This window comes from Hemitrygon akajei, chromosome 1 (genome assembly GCF_048418815.1).
Source record: "Hemitrygon akajei chromosome 1, sHemAka1.3, whole genome shotgun sequence".
Classification (NCBI taxonomy): domain Eukaryota; kingdom Metazoa; phylum Chordata; class Chondrichthyes; order Myliobatiformes; family Dasyatidae; genus Hemitrygon; species Hemitrygon akajei.
The window spans coordinates 120,420,350-120,441,078 of NC_133124.1; the positions used below are offsets into that span (position 1 = coordinate 120,420,350).

A 20,729-nucleotide genomic window follows, 5' to 3' on the forward strand; every position below is an offset into this window, starting at 1 on the left:
GATCTTTCAAAAATCATTGGACTCTGGCATGGTGCCAGAGGACTGGAAAATTGCAAATGTCACTCCACTCTTTAAGATTAAGATTAAGATAAAACATTATTTATCCTGAAGAAAATTACTGTTTCAAGGTTGCTCAGTCAGAAAAACATATTTTAAAATACAAAATGTAAGTATTGAGGTACGGAAAAGAATGCAGAATGTGCATTAGAAAGTAATAGTGCAAAATACAGATGTGCAATGTAACCATATACTTATATACTTAAGGATGGGGAGTTGTAGAGTCTTATAGCCACAAGGAGAAATGTTCTCTTGTGGCATTCAGTGGTGCTCCTCTGTTTGTCCGGTATGTCATGGTGAGAGGGTTTGTGTAATGCTCCATACTGAGGCCATGATCACTCAGTGTCAGTTGCAGTGGCTGGGGCACGTGATAAGGATGCCCCCATGTCGGCTACCCTGCATAGTGTTATATGGCCAGCTACCTCACGGTCGAACCTCAGCTGGAGGGCGGAAGAAGCTCTATAAGGATCAGATGAAGAATGCTTTAAGGAAGTGCAAGATCAGGCCCGAGGACCTGGACGATGTTGCTGCTGACCGTAACACTTGGCAACAGCTGTGTAGGGATGGGGTTCGTATTCTGGAGATGGAAAGAACAACCAGAAGACAGCAGAAGAGAACCATGAGAAATGCAGCCATGGCTGCCATCACTACCACATATACATGTCCCACCTGCAATAGAACTTGTGGGTCCAGGATCGAACTGTGTAGTCATCAAAGATCTCACCGTTAAAGGAGTGGACATCGTCATCGGATTCCGATGGAGAAACGAAGAAGAAGAATGGTGCATAGCTTCTGCAGCATCCTCCTCCCAGTCACAACCACCAGAGAATCCATTTCCACCCCCAGAACAGAACCAGCCTTCCTGATGGACTTGTCAATCTTTCACCCTGCTGCCCCAGCATAGACTACAGTGTAGGGTAGAATGTTGGCCACCACTGAGTTGTAGGACATCTGCAGCATAGTACTGCAGACGTTGAATGAGGGGAGCCTCCTCAGGAGGTACAGTCAACTCTGTACCTTCTTGTACAGAGCCCCTGTATTTTTAGAAAAGAGGAAGACAGCAGAAAGGAAATTATAGACCAGTTAGCCCTACCTCAGTGGTTGTGAAGGTATTGGAGTCAGTTGTTAAGGGTGAGGTTATGGAGTACTTGGTGACACAGGACAAGATAGGACAAAGTTAACATGGTTTCCTTAAAGGAAAATCCTGCCTGATGAACCTGTTGGAATTCTTTGAGGAGATTACAAGTAGGATGGATGAAGGAAATGCAATGGATGTTGTATGTTTGGACTTCCAGAAGGCCTTGAAGTGGATTAAACTAATATGGCAGGGGGATGGCAACCAGTATGATAGAGCTGAGGATGAGCCAGCAGGCTTACAGGTAGATGAGGTCATATGTAATATGAATGTATGGAAGGACAAGCCGATGATGAGTACACCTGCAGACAGAGCAAAGAGTTAAGTTGTACCACAGAGGCAAAATTCATAAGGTTGAAGAATGCAGGACCGAAGGTGCTGCTAGTGAAGAACAGCTTGCACTTGAGCCTACTCAGGGAAAGGCTGTCTTACATTGGGTATTGTGTCATAACCCAGATCTTATTAGGGAGCTTAACATAAAGGAACCCATAGGAGGCAGTGATCATATTATGATTGAATTCTTACTGCAATTTGAGAGGAAGAAGCATAAGTCGATGTGTCAGTATCACAATGGAATAAAGGAGATTACAAAGGCAAGAGAGAGGAGCTTGCCCAGGTGGATTGGAGGGGGATACTGCCAGAGATGATGGCAGAGCAGAGGTGGATAAAGTTTCTGGGAATAGTTCACAGGGTGCAGGATAGATATGTCCCACAGAAGAAGTTCTCAAATGGCAGGATAGGCAACTGTGGGTGAAGTTAAGGACTGCATAAAAGCCAAGAAAAGGGCATATAAGGTAACAAAAGTGAGTAGGAAGTTGGATGATTGGGAAGCTTTTAAAATCCAACAAAAGGCAACTTAACGGCTATAAGAAGGGAAAAGATGAAACACGAGGGCAAACTAGCCGATAATATAAAGCAGGATACTAAAAGATTTTTCAGTTATACAAAGAATAAAAAGGAGTTGAGAGTTGATGTTGGACCACTGGAAAATGATGCTGGTGAGATAGTAATGGGAGACAATGAAATGGCAAATGAACTTAATAAGTTCTTTGCTTCTGTCTTTACTGTGGGGGATGCTAGCTGTATGCCAGAGGTCTATGAGTGTCAGGCAGCAGGAGTGAATGCCATTACAAAGGAAAATGTGTTAGGCAAACTGAAAGATCTTAAGGTGGATAAGTCTCCTGGACCAGATGAACTATATCCTAAAGTCCTGAAAGAGTTTACTGATGAGATAATGGATGCATTGGTTATGATCTTTCAAGAATCACTTGATTCTGGCATGGTTCCGGAGGACTGGAAGATTGCAAATGTCACTCCACTCTTTATGAAGGGAGGAAGACAAACGAAAGGAAATTATAAGCCAGTTAGCCTAACCTTAGTGTTTAGGAAAGTGTTGGAGTCCATTATTAAGGAGAGGTTTCGGGGTACTTGGAGTCTAATGATAAAATTAGTCAAAGTCAGAATGTTTTTTGTAAAGCGAAGTCTTGCCTGACAAATCTGTTAGAGTTCTTCAAGGAAGAAATAAGCAGAACAAAGGAGAGGCAGTGGATGTCATTTACTTGGATTTTCAGAAGGCATTTGAAAAGGTGCCTCACATGAGGTCGCTTAACAAGATAAAATCCTATGGTGTTACAGGAAAGATACTGGCATGGATAGAGGAATGGCTGACAGGCAGGAGGCAGCAATTGGGAATAAGGAAGGCTTTTTCTGGTTGGGTGCCATTGACTAGTGGTGTTCCTCAGGGATCGCTACTTTTCACATTGTTTGTCAATGATTTAGATAGTGGAAATGTTGGCTTTGTGAAAAAAGTTTGTGGATGATACAAAGATAGGTGGAGGAGCGGGTAGTGCTGAGGAAGCAATGCAATTGCAGCAGGACAGACAGATTGGAAGAATGGACAAAAGCATGGCAGATGGAATACAGTGTTGGGAAATGTATGATAATGCATTTGGTAAATGGAACAATAATCCAGTCTAATATCTGAAAGGGGAGAAAGTTCATATATTAGAGTTGCAAAGAGACTTAGGAGTCTTTGTCTAAGACTCCCGGAAGATTAATTCAGAGGTCGAGTCTGTGGTAAAGAAGGCAAGTGCAATGTTGGCATTTATTTCAAGGGGAATAGAATATAAAAACAAGGAGATAATGCTGAGGCTTTATAAGACACTAGTCAGGCCACACTTGGCGTATTGTCAACAGTTTTGGGCCCCTGATCTCAGGAACAATATACTGTATTGTCATTGGAGAGAGTCCAGTGGAGGATCACAATGATGATTCCAGGAATGAAGGGGTTAACATATGAAGAGCATTTGACAGCTTTAGGCCTGTACTCATTGAAAATTAGAAGAAAGCAGAGGGATTTCATTGAAATCTACTGGATGTTGAAAGGACTACATAAGGTGGATGTGGAGAGGATGTTTCCTCTGGTGGGGGTATCCAGAACTAGAGGGCACAGCCTTAAAATTAAAGGGCAGCCTTTTAGAACAGAAGTAGGGAGGATTAATTTTAGCCAGAGAGTGGTGAGTCTGTGAAATGCTCTACCACAGACTGCGGTAGATGCCAAGTCCGTGGGTATATTCCAAATGGAAGTTGATAGATTTCTGATTGGTCAGGACATCAAGGGTAATGGTGAGAGGGCAGGTATATGGCTTTGAAAGGGATCTGGGATCAGCCATGAAATGGTGGGGTAGACTCAATGGGCTGAATGGTCCAATTCTGCTCCTATGTTTTATGGCCTTTGACAAGGTGCCACACATGAGGCTGCTTACCAAATTAAGAGCCCCATGGTATTACAGGAAAGGTACTGGCATGGTTAGATCATTGGTTAATTGATAGGAGGCAGTGAGTGGGAATAAAAGGATCCTTTCCTGGTTGGTTGCCAGTGATTAGTGTTATTCTGCAGGGGTCCATGTTGGGACCACTTCTTTTTATGCTGTGTATTAATGATCTAAATGATGGAATACATGGCCTTGTTGCCAAGTTTGCAGATGGTATTAAGATTTGTGGAGGGGCAGGTAGTGTTGAGGAAACAGGTAGGCTGCAGAAGGACTCAGAGAGATTAGGAAAATAGGCAAGAGTGTGGCAAATGAAATACACTGTTGGAAAGTGTATGGTCATGCACTTTGGTAGTAGAAATAAATGTGCAGACTACTTTCTAAATGGGGAGAAAATCCAAAAATCTGAGTTTAAAGGGACTTGGGAGTCTTTGTGCAAAGCACCCTAAAGGTTAACTTGCAGATTGAGTCGATGGTGAGGAAGGCAAATGCAATATTAACATTCATTTTAAGAGGTCTACAATACAAGGGCAGGGATGTGATGCTGAGGCTTTATAAGACACTGGTGAGGCCCCACCTTGAGTATTGTGAACAGTTCTGGGCTGAAAAGATGTGCTGGCATTGGAAAGGGTTCAGACGAGGTTCATACAGATGATTCCAGGAATGAAGGAGTTATTATATGAGGATCATTTGATGGCTAAGGGTCAGTACTTACTGGAATTTAGAAGGATGAGGAGAATCTTATTGAAATCTTGTTGAAAGGCCTGACAGAGTTGAAGTGGAAAGGATATTTCACATTGTTGGGGAGTCTAGGATAAGAGGGCACAGCCTCAAGATAGAGGAGCATCCATTTAAAACAGAGATGCGGAGAGATTTTTTTAGCCAGAAGGTGGTAAATTTGTGGAATTTGTTACCACAGGCAGCTCTGGAGGCCAGGTTGTTGGGTGTATTTAAGACAGTGATTGATAAGTTCTTGATTGGACACGGCGTCAAAGGTTGCTGAGGATGTTCTACGAGGCTGTGGTGGCCAGTGCTATCATGTTTGCTGTAGTGTGCTGGGGCAGCAGGCTGAGGGTAACAGACACCAACAGAATCCACAAACTCATTCGTAAGGCCAGTGATGTTGTGGGGGTCAAACTGGACTCTCTGACGGTGGTGTCTGAAAAGAGGATGCTGTCCAAGTTACATGCCATCTTGGACAATGACTCCCATCTACTCCGTAATGTACTGGTTAGGCACAGCAGTACATTCAGCCAGAGACTCATTCCACCGAGATGTAACACTGAGCATCATAGGAAGTCATTCCTGCCTGTGGCCATCACACTTTACAACCCCTCCCTCGGAGTGTCAGACACCCTGAACCAATAGGCTGGTCCTGAACTTATTTCCACTTGGCATGATTAACTTATTATTATTTAATTATTTATGGTTTTATATTGCTATATTTCTTCACTATTCTTGGTTGGTGCGGCTGTAATGAAACCCTATTTCCCTTGGGATCAATAAAGTATGTCTGTCTGTCTGTTATGGGGAGAAGGCTGGGGAGTGGGGCTGAGGAGGGGACAAAAAAGTTCAGGCATGATTGAATGGCAGAGCAGACTTGATCTGCCAAATGACCTAATTCTGCTCCTATGTCTTATGGTCTTATAAAGTCCTAGCCTATTCAATCTCTCCCTATAAATTAGGCTCTCAAGTCCCGGCAACATCCTTTGTAATTTTTCTCTACTGTCTTTAAATCTTATTTACATTTTTCCTCTATGTAGGTACCCAAGACTGGACACAATACTCCAAATTAGACCTCAACAACATTTTATATCATTTCAACATAATATCCCAACTCCTGTACTCAGTACATTGATTTACGAAGGCTAATGTGCTGAAGCTTTCTTTATGACTCTATCTACCTGTGAAGTCTTTTTCAAGGAATTATGGATCTGTATTCCCAGATGCCTCAGTTCTACCACACCCCTCAGTGACCTACCACTCACCACGTACCTATCCTCATTGGTCTTCCCAAAGTGCAACACTTTACGCTTGTCTGTATTAAATTCTATGGATCATTTTTCCACCCATTTTTCCAGCTGGTCCAGATTCTGCTGCAAGTTTTAATAGTCTTCTTTGTTGCCCATACACCCCTAATCCTGTTGTTATCTGCAAATTTGCTGATGCAATTTACCACATAATTTTGTCCCTTTCTGTCCTTTTGCTCTTAATATATCTGTAGAAGCCCTCAGGTTTCTTCTTCACTTTTGCTAGAGCAACCTCATGTCTTCTTTTAGTCCTCTTGATTTCCTTTCCAAGTGTTCTCTTGCATGTCTTACACTCCTCAAATACCTCATTTGTTCTTGCCTGCCTATATCTGCTATGCAGCTCCTTCGTTTTCTTAACCAGGGCCTCTTGAAAACCATGCTTCCCTAAATCTGTTATTCTTGCCTTTTATTCAGACAGGAACATACAAACACTGTACTCTCAAAATTTCAGTTATGAAGGCCTCCCATTTACTAAGTGCACCTTTGCCGGGAAACAATCTATCCCAATCTACACTGGCCAGATCCTTCACCATTAAAATTGGTCTTCCTTCAAGCTAGAATCTCAACCTGAGGACCAGACCTAACATTTTCCATAATTACCTTGAAACTAATGGCGTAATGATCACTAGATGCAAACTTCTCCCCTACACAAACTTCTCTCACCAGCCCTGTCTCATTCCCTAATAGGAGATCTAGTTGCGACTTCTGTGTATTGATAAAGGAAAATTTACTGAACACATTTGACAAACTTTATCCCATCCAGCCCTTCTACAGTATGGAAGACTGCAGGATTCCAGACTGTATGATTCTACTACTGTCTGACTCCTTAAATTTCATCTTATCCTTTATGTCATTGTCCTCTCTTTTAAGTGAATTTGTCTATTCATTCTGTCTTGGCCTCCAGTTCCAAAATTTATATCTAACATTTAAGATACATTTATTAGCAGTTATCACTGTCATCATTTATTTATGTATTGAGATTCAGCGTGCAGTAAGCCCTTCTGGCCCTTTGAGCCAACCGCCCAGCTGTCCCCCAATTTAATACTAGCCGAATTATGGGACAAATTACAATGATCAATTAGCTTACCAACCAGCGTGTCTTTGGACTGTGGGGGCAAACGGGGTCACCCACCTGGTCACAGGGAGAATGAACAAACATCTTAAAGCAGCGGCAGGAATTGAACCCGGGTCACATGTACTGTAAAGCGGCGTGATAACTGCTACGCTACTGTGACACCCTACTTTTATATTCACCTTCCCCTTTCTTCTATAATGAATAAAGTAACTTAGCACTTTCAATGTCCTCATTTCTCATAGAATTGATCTCCGTAAATCTGGCTGATAATAGATTCCAGTGAAGTACTCTGGAGTTTGGAGGTTACAATTACAGCCTGACAAGCTTACAATGGCCAGTGCAGAACATGAAGACAGTTTAATGTATCAGGCACCGAAGTCTTTGACACATGTGTATTTAATACTTTCTATAGCTGCTGCCATAGAAGTGCTACAATCTGAATATACTTGTAATATGGAAGGCCATCTATCTGCATTGACAAGTAATATTTTGATTTGGAACTCATTCACAGATAATAAAGCTCCCCAGATCTCTTTTAGGACAGGAGCAATGTGCACTAGAACTGCAGCTTCCTCCGCAACTGCTCACTTCCCATGAGGGCTCTCACTCCGCAAAGCAGCTGGGGACCAGTGAGAACACAGTGGACCCTACCCATGAGCTGAAGGTTGTCTGGACCCAGCAGACTGAATTTAGAGATCTCCACCTGCTGCCTAAATGCTGCTGGCCTTCTGGTCAACCACAAGGTTAGTGACCTGAGTGACTGAGTCAATGTGGGCACTGTGTCTTTGATAGTGGTTTCACACTGGTTCTCTGTAATTGGAGCATGATGAGTTATTCATCTGGCTATTCTTTCCACCTCTCCAACAAATGATATCTTCACCTTCACAGTTAGATTTGTTCCCTCTGAAACTCTTGCATATAAGGATGGTTACTGAAAAGTACCGATAGGAACTTACCTGGCATGGTAAAGTGTCCAGATAGTTCATAATGGCTAAATAATTATGACATATGATAATTTAATTCAAATGAAAAGACTTTGTTTGATATATCCTTATCATTAAAATGGTAATGTGGGACAATTTTCAAAGGATAGACTGAAGTAATAACTGCTTTTCTTTTTGGATAATCGTGACCTGGTTTATCGAATTATAGATAATCCTTTTATTGGTCATTTTGTGAGAATGCACTTCAGCCGCAGTATGTAATTATAGTATTTTCTTGGAATTCTTGACTATCTTGTGCACAGTATCTCATGTTCTTGTTAAGCAAAAAGATGAGCACTTATGTAGTACCTGTCCATCTCAAAGCACATTATGCTTCCAGGTCTTTGATATGGGTCTTTGATCAAGGGACTTTGACATGAGTGTTACCTCTATACCTCTTTCCATGGATGTGGCATGAACTGTTGAGTATTTACACCATTTTGTTATTTTATTCTGGATTTCCAGCATCTGCACCTTTTTACAATTTCACTTGAATCGCAATGAATTGAAGGAATGTAAGAAATGTATGGCAGATACTGTAATTTTCACACAACCTACTCCCAAAACAAGTAGCATAATAATGATCAAACAAACTTTCTTAATGCTTTATGTTGAGAAATAACAGTTGATCCAGATTCCATGAATAATTCCCAGTTCATTCTCACCATGAGTGGCTATTGATTTCCCAATCCACCTCTAATGTAGTACAGGCCCTTGGTTTAGCTTCTCATTATGGAAGGGGCGTCATGGTAGCATAGTGGTTAGCACAACGCTTTACAGTCCCAGCAACCCAGGTTCAATTCCTGCCGCTGCCTGTAAGGAGTTTGTATGTTCTCTTGTGACTGAATGGGTTTCCTCCAGGTGCTCCAGTCTCCTCACACAGATTGGTCATTGTAAATTGTCACAGGATTAGGCTAGGATTAAATCGGGGGATTGCTGGGCAGCACGGCTTGAGGACCGGAACGGCCTATTCCATGCTGTAAATTAAGCGTAGTTGCTTGGTGAAGGGCCTCAAACTATCCCTTAAGGTGAGGTAACACTTCACCTGTGGGTCTTTTGGGGTCAACTACTATATCCAGTGCTCCTGGTGTGACCTTCTGTATATCAGTGAGACACAACATAGATTGGAAGACCGCCTTGCCGAGCACCTACGTTCCATCTGCCAGAAAAAGCGGGATCACCCAATAGCCAACCATTTCAATTGTACTTCCCATTCCCATTCCGATATGTCAGTCTCCTCTACTGCCACAATGAGGCCACACTCAGGCTGGAGGAGCAACACCTTATATTTCATGATGGCATGAAAATCAATTCCTCAAACTTCTGTAATTGCACTCCCCCCTTCACCATTCCCTATTCCTGTTTCCCTCTCTCGTCTTATCTCCTTACCTGCCCATCACCTCCCTCTAGTGTTCCTCCTCCTTCCCTTGTTTCCATGGTCTTTTACCCTCTCCGATCAGATTTCCCCCTTCTCCAGCCCTTTATTTCTTTCACCAATCAACTTCCCAGCACTTTACTTCACTCCCCTTCCTCTCTCCCAATTTCACTGTCACCTGCCACCGTGTACTTTTTCCTCCGCTCCCTCCACCTTCTTATTCTGACCTCTCCTCTTTCTTTCTAATCATGATGAAGGGTCTCGGCCCAAAACGTTGACTGTTTACTCTTTTCCATAGATGCTGCCTGGCCTGCAGAGTTCCTCCAGCATTTTGTGTGGGTTGCAGTGGATGGGGTACATTTAGGTTTACTGAAGCTCTTTGGTAAGATTCCACATAAGAGATTATTAAACAAAATTAGAGCACGAATATTGCGAGTAGTGTACTGGTACACATTTCTGGCTTTATAAACTGATGGAGGTTGGAGATGGCTCAGGTGTGACAGTCTAGCTGGCCCACTCTTGTTCCTATTTCTTAACTCTTGTGATTCAAAGTCTGCTACTCTATCAGTGCCAGCCTAGATTTCTGTGCTCAAGCATCCAGATCACGACTTGAACCCCATGATCTTCTAACTCAAAACAAAAACTGTTACCGAGTAATATTATGATCACTAAGAGAAAATTGGACTCGTTGGATGTGCGTATTGCATCTATTTTTACAATCGAAGGAAAAGATAAATAAAATCTGCAGTGCAAGGAAATATAAAACCAGTGAAAGGGAAAATGTTCATTGGGTTAAACAAAAGCAGCAAGAGAAAGTAATGGGATAAGTTAGGCAGATCTCCAGAAGCTACATCATCAATTGTTCATTTCCTTCTCTCAGGCACTGCCTAACCTGCTGAGTTCCTTTAGCACCTGATTGATTGTATCGGTATGCAGGAAATGGAAGAAAAATTAGACACTCTCTGGATTTAGGAATTGTACAATTTAGGTGGAAAATTGCAAATGTCAATCCATTATTTAAGGAAAGGAATTGAACAGAAGACATATTTTCAAAAGAGAATTTCATATTAGTTTGAATTACTCAGTGGATAAAGCACTTTATCTAGATTTCTGAAGAGTATGCATGTTTGATTCAGTGAGTGGAATTTCTATTTTGTGAGGACTGGTTGCAGCCGAATGAATGTTTTCAGATGGGCTGCCCCAAGACTGTTGGTAAGGTTCCTCACGAGAGACTATGAGCAAGAAGTGTGAGCCCATATAATGGGAGGTAAACTTTGGCATAGCTTACAATTGTAGGGAAGGAACAGAGCATAGTGGTAATGGGTGAATCTTCCAACTGACGCATGGTGACATGTGTTATTCTATCTGTAATGCAGCCTTAACATCGAGCCAAGAGTCCTGGAGGAAGAATTATAGCTATAGTCACAAATTTACTGAAAATAATTGGACATCATGATTTACATTTATGGGCAAATCTAAGGACATATGTAAACTCACCCATTCTGGATCTGAGAAGAACAAATCAAATGATTCCAGTAATTATGTAAGTGTAGGGTGTTATCGAAATTTGGTGTTCTTCTTTAAGGAACCTCTCAGCAGATGTTGGTCACAAAGACCCATGCTTTACTTGTCCAAGGTGGGCACCTGGATAAATATCCTGCTTACTGAGTATATAATATTTTGATTAAAGGCCTAATGCATGACTTCTCTCAGGAACTAAATCCATGGAATCAGTCTTTTGCACGGTTGGTGAATCGAGAACTAGAGGGCATAGGTTTAATGTGAAAGGAGAGGGATTTAATAGGAACTTGAGGGGCAACTTGTTTTACATGGAGGGTTGAGGTGTATGGAATGAGCTGCTAGCTGAAGTGGCTAAGACAGGTGCATTAACAACTTTTAAAAGACGTTTGGACAGGTACATGGTTAAGAAAGGTTTAGAAGTTTATTGGCCAGACGTGGGCAAAGGGAACTAGTTTAGATGGGCACTTGGTCAGAATGGACCATTTGGGCCAAAGGGCCTAGTTCAGTGCTGTATAACCCTTTGGCTCGATGACCCAGTCTGCTCTCTCACTAATTGTTGGCAGTAGACAAAACAGCCCAACACTCAGTCCCAGGTGAGGTTTCTAAATTCTGGGTTGAATCAGCAATCAAACTCTCAGGTCCTTGGAGAGCACGAGGCCTTTGTGAGGTAAACATAAGCTATTTCTGATAATTGACTAATATTATGGATAAATTTAATGATATTGCTTCCATTTTCCCTACCAAATTATCTTCTCTTGCAGATGTTTTTTAACTAAATGTACCGGCCTGAATGGGAAATGAAAATGTTAATCATGGTAATTGAATTATTTTGTTGTTGCTCGTTCTGGATTACTGGGTTTAAAAAAAAAGATTAATTTGATTAGATGGCTTTGCAGTGCTTGCTAATTGATGGTTGGTAGCTTTTCCCATGAATTGTCAATGGAAATGTTTTTTTACTTGGGTCATTGGGATGTTCATGCCATTGAGCATGGTTAATGTACTAGATAGTTATCTGAAGTAGTCATAATATAGCCTGATTTTTATGTGTTATTCTTCTGTAATGCCGTACAGAAGCGTTAAGCACAAGGCTTTTCAGTTCATAGATAGACATTCACGGCTGTTGAGATAAATGCAGTTGTCTTAGTTGCAAGTTTTTGATGATTGTTGTGCATTTGGAAGAAAGTAAATATAACATTGTCACTATAAAAGCCTTGTAATTTGCTCAAACACAAGTGAACCAATGTCAATATTCTCTGTCAGGCCTGCATCCCCTGATAAATTACAATAGCTAAACCAATTATTTGCATGCCCAATACCAGACTCCAAATAAAATCACTTTGTTCTGAGCTCTTCCTTTGAAAAAGGTGATCAGGCAGAGAGAGAGATTGATTCAGGGCTGTGCTAAGTCTCCTTGAAGAACTGCAACATCTTCTCTGACTCACGAAAATCCCAATGACCATTCAAGGTGGATGTGGAATATTTGGGATGGTGTGGATAATCTCGAGGTCAACCATCAAGAACACATGGAGGAAATGATACACCATCTCTCGAACTACCCACTTCCCTGTCCCTTTGGTAAATCTCCTACCCCAATCTGTGGCAGCGACACTGGTACTCATATTTCAGAATCCATCAAAGTAGAGTGAACATAATCATTCTCAATCCCAAGGAGCAACATTTGAGAAGGAGTGGCTACTTGAAACTAGTCATTTAATAAATTCCATTGATGTCCCTATATTTGCTGTAGACAGGTGCCAGGCCATGGTTGTTTCCACTATGGATAGATCTCACTACTTACTCTTTAACTAACATCATTGAGTGCTCCACTGACAATATCTTGAAGTTCACTATTGACCATGAAATCAATTGGACCAGTCACTTGACCTCTGCTCTGTCCTTGTGGCTACAACAACCCTCATGACTGTTGTTTGCTTCAGTTGTTTGAATGACTTGTATTTTTTTCTTTCTCTTGAGCATCAAGAGTCGGTCTTTTATTTTTATTCTTCTTTTCTTTATATTAGATTATTTCAGGTTTCTTGCTTTGTGGCTACCCGTGAGCAAACCAATCTCAAGGTTGTATAATTCATACATTCTTAAATGATAAATATACTTGAAATGAAATGAAAAGATTATGTCAAGAGATGGGGTATCTTGCAGTGAGTGACTCACCTTCTGACACTCTTTCCACCATCTACAAGACACTTGAAATACTCTCCACTTCCATGGATGGGCAGAACTTCAACAATACTCAAGAGCTTGATACCACTAAGGCAAAGCAGCCACGTGATTGTCACCTCATCAAACATACTAAACATTTATTCCATTGACCAGCAGCACACAAAGTCTGCAGTGTATACCATCCACAATACGCACTGCTGCTGCTTGCTCTGGCCATTCCAAATGCTCCTTTCGAACACATGATCCCAACCACCAAGAAGGACAAGTGCATCTGTAAACATCAGCAGCTACAGATTACCTGTCATGACTTGAAAGTATATTGGTATTCCTTCACTGTTACGTGTGATAACATAATTCTGAATCTGAATCTGAATTCTCTACCCAACATTATTTTAGGAGCATCTTATTAAGAAGGAGTGTGGGTATTCAAGAATGTTGCTCACCATCACCTTCTTAAGAACATTTGTGGTTGAGCAACAGTAACTGTCCATGCAGGAGTGATTGGAGAATGGTTCAAGTAACTACTGTATTAGGATTTTCTACCGTTTTCTGGTTTTGTATTGGTAGCAAAGCATTGTAAAATTCCAATGAACCTGGATGTGTCCTGCACAAATTTTCCAACAAATAAATCAAATGGCCTTGACATTTCACTGGAATATGAAAGGCAGCTTGGTGCCTAACTGAGACTTTTATCTGTATCAGGTTGGTGTTGAATCACAAGAGAGGGAATTTGTTGAATGTCTGTGAGATGGCTTTTTAGAGCTGCTTGTGCTTAAGTCTACTCGGGGAAAGGCTATCTTAGATTGGGTGTTGTGTAATAACCCAGATCTTATTAGGGAGCTTAATGTAAAAGAACCCTTAGGAGGCAGTGATCATAATGTGATTGAATTCATAGTGTAATTTGTGAGGGAGAAGCATGTCACATGAGTCAGTATCACAATGGAATAAAGGGAATTACAGAGGCATGAGAGAGGAGTTTGCCCAGCTGGACTGGAGGAGGATAGGAGCAGGGATGATGGCAGAGCAGAGCTAGCTAAATTTTTTGGGAATAGTTCACAAGGTGCAGGATAAATGTGCCACACAGAAGAAGTTCTCAAATGACAGGGGAATGCAACCGTGGCTGACAAGGGAAGTTAAGGCTGAATAATAGCCAAGGAGAGGGCACATAAGGTAGCAAAGGTGAGTGGGAAGCTTTTAAACTCCAACAAAAAGCAACTAAAAAAAGCTGTAAGAAGGAAAAAGATAAAATATGAGGGCAAACTAGCTAATAATATAAAGCAGGGCACTAAACATTTTTTCACTTATGTAAAGAGTAAAAGGGAGGTGAGAGTTAATATTGGACCACTGGGAAATGATGCTGGTCAGATAGAGGAATGGCTGACGGGAAGGAGGCAGTGAGTGGGAATAAAGGGGGCCTTTTCTGGTTGGCCTTTTCTAGTGGTGCTCCTCAGGGGTCAGTATTGGGACCACTACTTTTCACATTGTCAATGACTTAGATAGTAAAATTGATGCCTTTGCGGCAAAGTTTGCAGATGATATGAAGATAGGTGGAAGGGTAGGTAGTGCTGAGGAAGCGATGCGATTGCAGCAAGAGTTAGACATAATGGCAGAATAGGCAAAAAGGTGGCAAATGGATTACAGTGTTGGGAAATGTATGATAATGCATTTTGATAAAAGGGACAACAGTACGGACTATTATCTAAATGAGGAGAAGGTTTAAACATCAGAGTGTAAAAGGACTTAGGAATCCTTGTGCAGACTCTCAGGAAGTTAATTTTCGGGTTGAGTCTGTGGTAAAGAAGGCAAATACAATGTTGCAATAGAATATAAAAGCAAGGAGATAATGTTGAAGCTTTATAAGACACGATTCAGGCCACACTTGGAGTATTGTCAACGGTTTTGGGCCCCATATCTCAGAAAGGATGTGTTGTCATTGGAGAGAGTCCAGAGAGGTTCACAAGGATGATTCTGGGCATGAAGGGGTTAATATATGCGGAGCATTTGGCAGCTTCAGTAGAATTTAGAAGAATGCATGGGGATCTCATTGAAACCAACTGAATGCTGAAAGGACTAGATAAGGTGACTGTGGAAAATATGTTTCTTATGGTGGCGTTATCCAGAACTAGAGGGTATAGCCTCAAAATTGAGGGCAACCTTTTAGAACAGAGGATCTTTTTTAAGCCGGAGAGTAGTGAATCTATGGAATGCTCTGCCATAGACTGCAGTGGCGGCCAAGCCCGTGGGTATGTTTAAGGCTGAAGTTGATAGTTTCCTGATCAGTCAGGGCATCAATGGATATAGTGAGAAGGCAGGTGTATGGGGTTGAGTGGGATCTGGGATCAGCCCTGATGGAATGGCGGAACAGACTCAATGGTTTGAGTGGGCTAATATGTCTTAAGTTTTGTGTCTTATCACTTGGTAGGCTGAAGAAAGGTTAGCAAGCAGGCAATAACTTTCATGACCCCAACACATCTGAAAGCCATTGGAGTAGGTAATGAAGTGAAAACTCTCTGATGCACCACACATAGTTGCTAGTTTTCAGAATAGCAAGCTCCCATGAGTAGCGAGGGCTTATTAATTAGTCTATTTTAGCAGTGTTAACTTTACAGAATAAGTTTTGGCTGGGAGATTAGTGATGACACCTCTGTTGTTAAAGATAGAACAGGTTTGTTTGATGTCCTATTCAAAGGATAGCAGCTCTGGCTATGCCTCACATCCTTAGTACTGCTTTGGATCACCAGGTTAAGGGCTTGTGTCTGGAGTGGAACTCAAGCCTTTAATTTTCTGTTTATAAACAGAATCACAGCTGACATGAATAACCCTACCTATATCCCAAGAAGCATGTGCTTTTTTGTAGAGTGAAAGGTTAACATGGATATTCAGCTATCGCATATTGAAAGAAAAACTTATGCACTTGAATTTTTTTTCATTTAATTGATGTTGGTTAGCACACAAACATTGGATTAGTTCTTGTTTAAAAATTTTTTTTAAGTGCTGTAATGCCAAGAAATACCTCAAGTTCCTAGCTGTCTGTTGCCAAATTGATCTCTGGTGAGAGATAAATATTTTCCAGCCTCTTAGGAGACAAATGAACTCTTGCAATATTATGTGATGCAGCCAGAGAAAATAGTGGGATACATGGAGTTATAAAAATGTGATAACCATTATTGGATTACATTGTAATTGTTGTATTTGTGATGGGTTGCAAGGGAAATCTAAAATTACTGCTAGAGTACAGCTGTGCCACAGAACTTAAAGTTTTTTTAAACTCAGGACCTTTCCCAGATTAAAGCTCTTGGTGAACAGACTAGCAGTCATTTATATTAATGTGTAAGTCCACTTAGGGATCATTATGCTGCCTCTGAGGTTCAGAGGTCTATGCTAACTTGAGTAAGATCCCATTAAGATATCAACAAGGAGCCTATGATGTGTGTGGTCATTTGACATGAATATTACTTACATCCTCATCTATTGCAGTGAGGTTACCAAGTTGCTTCTGGCGGTTGGCTTTTATTCTCGAAGGACAGTTTTTCATCTTGCAGTGGAACACTTTTGTGGATCTTAAATGTAATACATTTTTAAACATGTGGTCTGAAGATATATGGAATCCTTTGATTAATTTCTTAGCAAATTATTTGAAGAAAATTATTTGAGCTGAGGTGAATTGCTTTTGTGTCCAAAATGCCTCCTTCCAATCTTTACAAGGGAAAGTCTCCTGTCTCACAGGCACAGTCATCTTGAGGATTTCACTGGTCGCCGTACAGGCAGAAACAATAGAAATGGTCTTATATTTCAGAGAAATCCATCTTCAAAGCAATCAAAGTAGAAGGTGATGTTAAAGAAAAGTTTACCAATATTTTGAGTGTCAGTTTGTGATACGTCTTGCAATCTTGAAAATTCAGATGAAGAATTTTTTTCACCTTGGTGGTCTTATCAGTCATTAAAATACTTTCTTTGCAGCACTGCTTGTTAAGTATATATTTTTTCAGCTATATCCTCTTTTAGCAAGTATTACAATTAACACGGATTCCCTTGTTTTTATTAAATAATATTTGTGTGTTTGCTACCCTAGGTTATCTGTGGGAAAACAATTCGAACATATTGTGTACATACAATTCGAACAAATCCTAACTGATTTATTGTGTATACTGTAGTGGAGGTAAAGAGGATGTTCATCCCATCATCCCAGTGCCAGCCCTTTGAAGACTATCAAATATTATCTTGCTTTTTCATTACAGCCCCACACATTTTTCCATTCAAGTGTATATGACTTGACAAGTAACAACATTCCATAGTTTATTTGTATTCTATCCAGATACCTCTCTATATAAGGCTTATATAATGTGCTAGCATAGAAAAGACTTATTCAATGCAGTTAGACTTTTTTTTACCTGAACACAATTAAGTTCCTCAGTCATCATGTTTTCCTTAACTGCTGAGTTTGGAATTTGTACAGTTAAATTTGAATTTGCACTCATTTGCACTTTGAAGTTGGTTGTACAGCAATCTACTTTATGGGACTTGTATATTTAATTTTGTTATTCTATAGCATGGGTGTTAGTAGTTTAAATTTATCACTACATGCGCCAGAGTGATGTATGGGAAATAGCAGACCAGTCTGCTCAGGGCCCCTAACCTGGGGTCCATGGACACCTTGCTTAATGGTATTGGTCCAAGGCATAAAATAGGTTGGGACCACCTGAGTCAGCTATCTGTTTACAGAGGTGGTATAAGATGAGTTGGACTATCCTATTTAAAGGAAGATTAGTACCTGACCAGGGGAAGGTTTCCATTAGTGATCTTGCGGACTCTTCTGAGCATCTTGCAAAGTTCCTGGAGAAGGGCTTGGCAGTCTCATCCAGCCTATTACTGATAAACTTTGTCTGCTTACGTCTGCACAGGGCCACATGGAATCAAACCCATGTGCTGCAGAGTGATGTTGACAGCAACAAAAAAGACATTGAAGACTACTGTCTCACATTATCAAATCCATAGGTACAAATCATGATATGTTTAAATAAGCAATTAAACATTGGAGTTGTATTAAAGTCAAGGAATGGTACAATAAAATAAACAAGCAGATTAACAATTTTAAAGTTCTCAGAAGAGTAAAGGAATGCTTAATTGGCTTCGATGAATAGCTGAGTTATGATGAGTTTTAGTTGTGCTGCATCTTGAGAAATTGTAAGCTCAAACATAGGTTATATTGCCTTCTTGCATGTAGATACAGACTGTACTAATAGGAGTCTTTCTCAAAGGAGCTCCGTCTAACATCTCCCACTATAAAATGCAAATATATGCAACAATGTATTGAATAAAATCTCCTCTCAGTGCCAAAGGAAGCAAATGGATTGATTTATATCCTGCAGTTAAATCTGATCCTTGTGCAAAAAGGAAAAATTATTTTTCTGTTTAAACAACTTTGAAAGTTTTCAAAGTTAACTTCAAGCATCATTTGCTGATATATACGGCATGTAGATTTAACCTACTAGAACAGTAAAACTTCATAACTAAATACAGCCACTCTAATTATAAATTGAATTTGACAGGCATGTTATATTATAACCTGGCCCATTTTAAAATGATATTGGCTGACAACCCCATACAGCTTTTAGAGCACAAGAACATGTGGAAAAAATTGTTCTTTTACATTTCGCAGCTTGTCACTTCCTCTCCGGGGCAACCTTTGACCCTCCCAAAGAGATCCTATCACCCACAAGGGAAGTATTCCCACTGGTGTAAAGGAAGTGGAGAGAGATTTTCATGTTGTGTGTGAGAGAGAGACGCAAAACAAGCACAAAGAGAAAGTGAAATGGTAAAAGAAAAAGATATTAAAATACCTCCATCAGGTTGGACATCTGACTTTATTTTGATGTCATAGGTATCACCACATACCTTTGGATACCAAATGAATTGTGATTAAATTAGCATTGTTTTCTTTTTGGTGAGTAGGAGCTGCAACAAGGAATGTTTTGAAAAAGTGATGTGAATTTAAGCTTTTAAGGCATAGCTAACTGTTTGGTGGACCTTGGATGTAATCATAAAACCATATTGCATAGAAATAGGCTCTTCAGCCTAGCACAATCAAGTGCAGTCATCCTATACCAACAAATAATTCTCAATAGCATTATTCTAAATGTTAACAAAGCTAAGGCTACAGAAACTGTGAGTTTCATGTCTGCTGTTGGTTTAACCAATTGCATTAAATGAATAATTTCATCCCTGTTAAGGGAGAGTTTGGCCAGATGTTTGCAGATATCGTACAGATCACCTTCTGCAGCACATAATTTAGTATTATTGCAGCAAGCCATTTATTATAAAGGCATGCATCAATTTACAGTTTAAAAAGTCTTCCTTTGTAATTTAAGTTATGACGAAATTATCCGACAGAAAATTCTCCCTAATCATCACTGTCAATTCTTGGCAGGAGAATGTTCCTGATGTGTGAATCTTATGCCTTATTCAGCTAACAGGATTTAAAATGTTGCCTCTCTGCATTGGCCTTTACAGAGCACTCATTGTCAAATATTTCACTATTTCATTTTAAGAGGATTCAAGAGGATTGCAGTTAAATACTTCTTCCAGTTATTCATGCCCCCCCCCCCCGTAACAATTGACTATTTAAGGGTTTGATTCATTTCTTTGGAATTGTAAATTGTTTGAGAAACTAACATGCATTATTCCAGTTTTTGCATTAAGTAACTGTTATGGTTAGTGAGCTTGTTTTGATTAAAGTGTGATTTTGGTAATCAGTTTTCCAGTCTGGCTTTGAGTGAAATGTTAACTCTGTTGCTCTCTTTGCAAACACTGCCTGACCTGCTGAGCATTTCCTGGTCTAACTTTAGTAATATTGGAGGCTACTTCCATGTTAAGGTAATTCGATTATGGAAATTTACCCTCACAGAATTCGTAAAACAATGCCCAAATATTTGCGAAACAGTTTGCTCCCTCAGACTTTATGTGAAACAAAGTGTAAATAAATAAATACACAAAATTTATCTTTCTTCAACTTGTTTTTCTTGACATATGCATTACAGAAAATCGCAATACAGCTTGTTTTAAAACATAGAATATGGAACATAGAACATTACAGCACATACAAACCATTTGGCCCACAATGTTGTTCTGACTATTTAGCCTACTCTGAAATTAATTTAACCCTTCCCTCCTACATAGCTTTCTTCTTAGGAAAGCTTCCTGAAATGAGAGACCACCTTAGTTAGCTGTCACAGTATATGAGTGTTGCTAGGAACACCAGAACTTATTGACCATTCCTTACTGCCTTGGAACTTCGGAGGCAGTTAAGGGCAAATCTTATTGGTGAGTCTGGACCCACTCATGGATCAGATAGGCTAAGGAGAGGGGATTTCTTTCCCAGTTTGACATGATTGACCCAGAAGTGTTATTTCAATAATTCAGTGTTTAATGAAACAATGTTTTTAATGCAGATTTATTTAATTACTTGAATTTATATTCTCCAGTTATGACAATAGGATTCAACTCACTTTTCTGACCAGTGGGACAAAACTCTGATTGCATAACTTGACTGCCATGTTTCTATTCCCAGATCACAACAGGTGTTGAACACATTTTATTCCATTCTT

At 40.3% G+C, this 20,729-nt stretch overlaps 1 protein-coding gene across 1 annotated transcript in view; it reads left to right on the top strand.

Moving 5' to 3' along the window:
• ofcc1 (orofacial cleft 1 candidate 1) overlaps nucleotides 1-20,729 on the top strand; it is a 254,122-nt gene that overhangs the window by 7,916 nt on the left and 225,477 nt on the right. Inside the window, exon 2 of the mRNA XM_073050909.1 lies at nucleotides 7,580-7,811. Coding sequence (XP_072907010.1) covers nucleotides 7,580-7,811 — 232 coding nt within the window. The remainder of the gene's footprint in view (nucleotides 1-7,579; nucleotides 7,812-20,729) is intronic.